General features: G+C 41.0%; 2 protein-coding genes across 2 annotated transcripts in view; one reads left to right on the plus strand and one right to left on the minus strand.

Moving 5' to 3' along the window:
* Nucleotides 1–575: 575 nt before the first annotated feature.
* Nucleotides 576–2,752, plus strand: SARC_09866 (hypothetical protein; the record flags this gene model as incomplete). Its single annotated transcript, XM_014296101.1, has 3 exons — nucleotides 576–673; nucleotides 1,644–1,744; nucleotides 2,651–2,752. Coding segments are annotated over 3 exons (301 nt in total), but the record flags the coding sequence as incomplete, so codon positions are not given.
* An 842-nt stretch (nucleotides 2,753–3,594) lies between these two features.
* The window catches only part of SARC_09867 (hypothetical protein), a gene marked incomplete at its 5' end in the record, with an annotated part of 3,103 nt that continues 836 nt past the window's right edge, over nucleotides 3,595–5,861 (minus strand). The window contains 3 exons of the mRNA XM_014296102.1: nucleotides 3,595–3,825; nucleotides 5,100–5,196; nucleotides 5,654–5,749. Of these exons, the coding sequence (XP_014151577.1) occupies nucleotides 3,700–3,825; nucleotides 5,100–5,196; nucleotides 5,654–5,749 (319 nt within the window). The 3' untranslated portion in view covers nucleotides 3,595–3,699. The remainder of the gene's footprint in view (nucleotides 3,826–5,099; nucleotides 5,197–5,653; nucleotides 5,750–5,861) is intronic.

Below are 5,861 nucleotides of genomic sequence, written 5' to 3' on the forward strand. Positions count from 1 at the left end.
ATACACACACACACACATATATATATATATATATATATATATATATATACATATATATACATGCGATATCTTGATGTTTTTGTTTGGTTGGTTGCGTGCTGTCACCTGCGGTATATCCCTGTCGTATCCCCAGTCTTCGCATTGAGTTAGGTAGTGTGATCTTGCAGATGTAATGCTCACGATGGCTGTACACACCAATGCAAAGACTTGACTTCTGTGTGATTGTGACACATGTGTGGTGGTGTTGTGGAGTGTTACAGCCCAAGCTATAGTAGGCCTGAGAGTGATCTATGCTTACGCTCTACCATGAACGTGCGACTTCAACTCTCACGGTCACAGACTGAACAGATCGCATTGCAGGCACAACGGCAACGATACCGTTTATCCAGACCCAACGCCATACTCATGGCGTTAACAGCTTGTATATAGACACTCCATTCGAACCTCTCTGTTCGGTACTTCCATCCATAGCTCCGAGCCCTCTATGTTCCAAAACGTTATCTCCAATCATACGCGTTCGTCTGAGATCCTTCGTGGTTGACTGACCCACATCCTCTTGTCCGTGCCCATTACAGGCTGTTGGGTGTGACTGACAAATTGGGCATCTCATGGACTGATGACACCGTTGCTACTGGTTATGGCGCCTACATCGGCCTGCCTATCCTACGCGCGGGTATGTATCTGCATCTCTATTGTCAGTATGAAATACGAAATACGACCCACCTTTGGCTCTGGATTGGCGCACGGTTTCCACAGTAACGTTGAGTGAGATGGATGGTGTCGGCCTGGTTGTCTATGCGCGTGCGTGGTCTATGCGCTGTAAACACTTCTCTCGATAGTGTTGTGGGTGCCATTTGTCGACTCTGTAATCAATGATGCCGCTGGTTGTGCTCGTGAAGCAAGAAACGATATAAACACGTGCAGTTGTAATTGTATTGATATTTGGATACAGAGCTGTCTACGTGAACGCCTTTTGTTTGTTTGTCTGTTGTATGTATGTACGTCTTTTGTTTGTGTGTGTTGTATGTATGTACGTCTTTTGTTTATTTGTATTTTGTATGTATCTCCTTTTCTGTCTGGAACGTTCCAGTTCAATGTCTTTCTGTGTTGTGTGGACATTGTCATGCGAATCTAAAATACATCTGTATCGGCTGTTGTACTGTTTCCCACTTTTAGGGGGGGTTAAGTTGTAGGGTTTTTAGTGTATATATATATATATATATGTTTATACACACGCACACACATGTATATATATATAAATATATACACATACACACACACACACACACACACACACACACACATACACACACACACATATATATATATATATATATATGATGTGCCTCAGTAGAGGACTAGACTAGACTAATCCCAGTCTACGTTACCGCTCGCACACCCATCCCCATATTCTTTGCACTATCCTTACATATGCCAATCATAATATACATATGCCAATCATGACTTATGCCAATCATATTATATGGCAATCACACCATTGCACTATCCTTACATATGCCATTCATAATATACATATGCCAATCATAACTTATGCCAATCATATTATATGGCAATCACACCATTGTACGCTATCCTTACATATGCTAACCGTCTGCGTGTGGCGTGTTTCTGTGGCCCTACAGCACATGAGAAGAATCCCAACATGACTAAGGAGGAGGCTGTGACGTGCATTGAGAATGTCATGCGTGTGCTATACTACCGCGATGCCCGTTCACTCAACAAGGTAAGGTTTTCTTGCAGGTTATGCTCTAGGGTTTTGGTGCATGTGAATGTGACAAAGAGTGGGGAAGATATGTAAATGTCAAGTATATGCGCCTGTCAGAGTGTGGCAGAAGCACGTGTTGATCTCGACAGATGCACAAATTCATGTATCACGGGATGGAATTCACGTAATTCACGTATTTCACGTGATTCACGTAATTTACGTATGCCAAGTGTGACTTCAGGGCCAAACATTATTGAACTGCCATGGGCGTAACTGTGATATTTATGAATACGTTTTCGATTACACAGATCGGATAGTTACAGTCCAGCATATCTATTAGAAATAGACAGAACCTCCTTTTCCGTAATCAGGGGGAGTGGGGGAGGGTGTTTAGTATACCTGCACTATTGCTACCTCCCAATATTTCAATAGAGAGTATTTGTGAACAGTTACTTATATTTTGGTACGGATTCGCGTCTCGTGATGTGGTTGCGGGTTGGTCACCCTTGTTATATAGCAGATTATGTATATATAACAAATGAAGTATATTTAACGTATTCTCTAAAGTTAACATGTTACCTATAGTCGACATATTACCTATAGTCGACATAATGACTATAATTAACTTATTAACTATAAATGAGATACGAACTATACTTAAACACATTAACTATAACTAACACGTTAACTATAATTAGCATGTTAACTATAAATAACACATCAACTATAAGTATCCACAAACCCTAACTTCATACAACATATTATCTATAACTAACCCATCAACTATGATTGATTACAAACCCTAACTTCATACAACATATTACCTATAACTGACACATCAACTATAATTAACCCCAAACCCTACCCACATACAACATGTTCACTATCAACTATTAACATCCCACCCCACTGCTCACACTACAGATTGAAGTGTGTGACATCAGTGCCGATGGCGCGACGGTCAGTGAGCCGTACTCGCTGGATACCAATTGGGAGATATCATCAATGGTCAAAGGCTTCCTCTGAGTCATCCCACTTGCTATTAAGATTACATGTACACTCATTAAGAGTACATGTACACTCGTCTGTATAAACTATTAAGATTACATGTACACTCGTTTCTGTAAAAACTATTAAGATTACATGTACACTCGTCTGTATAAACTATTAAGATCACATGTACACCCGAATGTATAAACTATTAAGATGACATGTACGCTCGTCTGTATAAACTATTGAGATTACATGTACACTCGTCTCTATAAACTATTAAGATTACATGTGTGGGTCATACATGTAATCAGATTACATGTCGTACATAATTCATGCATAATACATTAAGATTACATATCATACATGATACATACATAATACATTAAGATTACATGTCATACATGATACATGCATAATACATACATAATACATTAAGATTACATGTCATACAGCTTTTATAGTATTTGTATAGTATGACTACACTGGTGGCAGCTCTGAACTGCTGACATCGTACTCTGCAAAGGTTATAGCAACCTGTACTATATCTACCGTTTGTTTATAGTATCTTTGTACTACGACTAAGCTGATGTCTGATTTAAACTACTCACAGCTTACGCTGCAAAGCTTGTAGCAACCTGCACTATATCTACCGTTTATTTATAGTATCTGTGTAGTACGACTAAGCTGGTGGTTGATTTAAACCACTCACAACGTAGTCTGTAAAGCTTATAGCAACCTGTACTATATCTACCGTTTATTTATAGTATCTGTGTCGCATGACTAAGCTGGTGGCTGGTCTATACCACTCACAACGTAGTCTGCAAAGCATATAGCAACCTGCACTATATCTACCGTTGTTATAGTATCTGTGTCGTATGACTAAGCTGGTGGCTGATCTATACCACTCACAACGTACTCTGCAAAGCTTATAGCATCCTGCACTATATCTACCGTTTATTTATAGTATCTGTGTCGTATGACTAAGCTGGTGGCTGATCTAAACTACTCACAACGTACTCTGCTATGGCCAGGCTAGAGGTGAGCCCAGGCGACTCAATGCCCAGCAGATGAACCATGCCACACCCCGTCTCACGGGGACCTTGTATCTGTGCAGACAATAGCGGTAACGCCAACAACAGCAGTCAAGAATAGGAGAGTAGTTAAGACAAATGTGTGAAATATAGATATAACAGCAGTCAAAATAGGAGAGTAGGAAAGACAACAACAGTATTAGCATGTGGGATATAAAGGTATAACAGCAGTCAAGAATATGACAGTAGGAAAGACAACAACAGCAGTAGCATGTATAAAATAAAGATATAACAGCAGTCAATAATATAATATGACAGTAGGAAAGACAACAACAGTAGTAGCATGTGGGAAATAAAGATATAGCTCAGGGGTCTCGTGGTGTGGGAGAGGTGTGGTCCAGAAGTAAAGGACGTACACTGTAAAACACTATAGGTTTTAGGGTTTAGGGTGTAGCTATATAACCCTATAGTACACTACAGACACCAATCGTATGCGACCATGTGAAAGCAAAATGAGAAACTACTTCAAACGCCAATGAGTCCACAAACAGAAGCGCAAACTATCGCCTTCTCGGAAGTTGAACTGTAATGTACTGTGCACGAAACACTAGTACACACACACACATACACATACACATACACATACACGTACACATACACATACACGTACACATACACATACACGTACACATACACACACATACACAGACATATACACATACACATACACATACACATACACGTACACATACACATACACATACACGTACACGTACACGTACACATACACAGACACATACACATACACACACACATACACATACACATACACATACACACTACACATACCCATACTACATACACATACACATACACATACACATACACATACACATACACATACACATACACGTACACGTACACGTACACATACACATACACGTACACATACACATACACATACACATACACATACACATACACGTACACATACACATACACAGACACAGACACAAGACAAACACACATATAGATACACAAAAGACACAGACACACACACACACACTGGGTGATATAACGAGCAGACATACGCCATAAGTTTATAGTAGACACACATACACTAGGCAATCGAGCACGCGCACACACGATGTGGTGTAATAAGTACACATACACAATAGATTATATTACACACGCACACACACACGACACAGTACAACACCCACACCCACACACACACTATGCGTTGGCATAGCCCTGTATACACTACTCGTATGATAGGAATCAGGGCTTAGGGTTTAGGATTTTAGGAATGTCCCCCTTATTCATCCCTATTCGTATCTGCCACACACCATGAAGTCGGCGGCTGGTTCGTTTTGCCCCACGATTTTAGGGCGGATGCCACTGTAGGACGGACTCACATTCTCAGCGTCCACATCGGGCCAGTACCTGAAAAATGGACAACAGGACCGGTGTCAGGGGTTATGGGCCAAGCCAATGCTTGTAGGGACAGACACCAGGACATTTACCTACCTACATGAGGATGAGTGACCTATTAATGGCCATGGGCAGAAGAATAGACTCAGAGACACACCACTGGCACAGTGGTTGATCGGTCAGCTGTGACCAGCCGAGTGCAGCCGAGAACAGAGACGTATACTAAGCCACCCCACACAGTAGGGTTGCTATGCCAACCCACACAGTACGGTTGCTATGCCAATCCACACAGTAGGGTTGCTATGTCAACCCACACAGTAGGGTTGCTATGCCAACCCACACAGTAGGGTTGCTAAGTGGGCGATCACCATCACTCCACAGCACTAAAACCCAAAGTCCCTACGCCCTAGAACAGCTCTATCGGGAGACTACACACGACACCAAGATGTGCACTTGCAAGTAGGCACACCTTTTAATTGCATCTACGAAAGCGGATTTACGCTCAGCATCATCAGACATCTGATAGTCCACTCCAGAAACCCACTCCGTGCCAGGACCAAAAGAACTGCAAGTATGTAATCGACATAAGAGTTAGTGATATATATATATATATATACTATATATATATATAGTATATATATATATATATATATACTATACTACACACACACTACACA

The sequence above is a fragment of the Sphaeroforma arctica genome, assembly GCF_001186125.1.
Source record: "Sphaeroforma arctica JP610 unplaced genomic scaffold supercont1.1067, whole genome shotgun sequence".
In the NCBI taxonomy this organism is placed as follows: domain Eukaryota; class Ichthyosporea; order Ichthyophonida; genus Sphaeroforma; species Sphaeroforma arctica.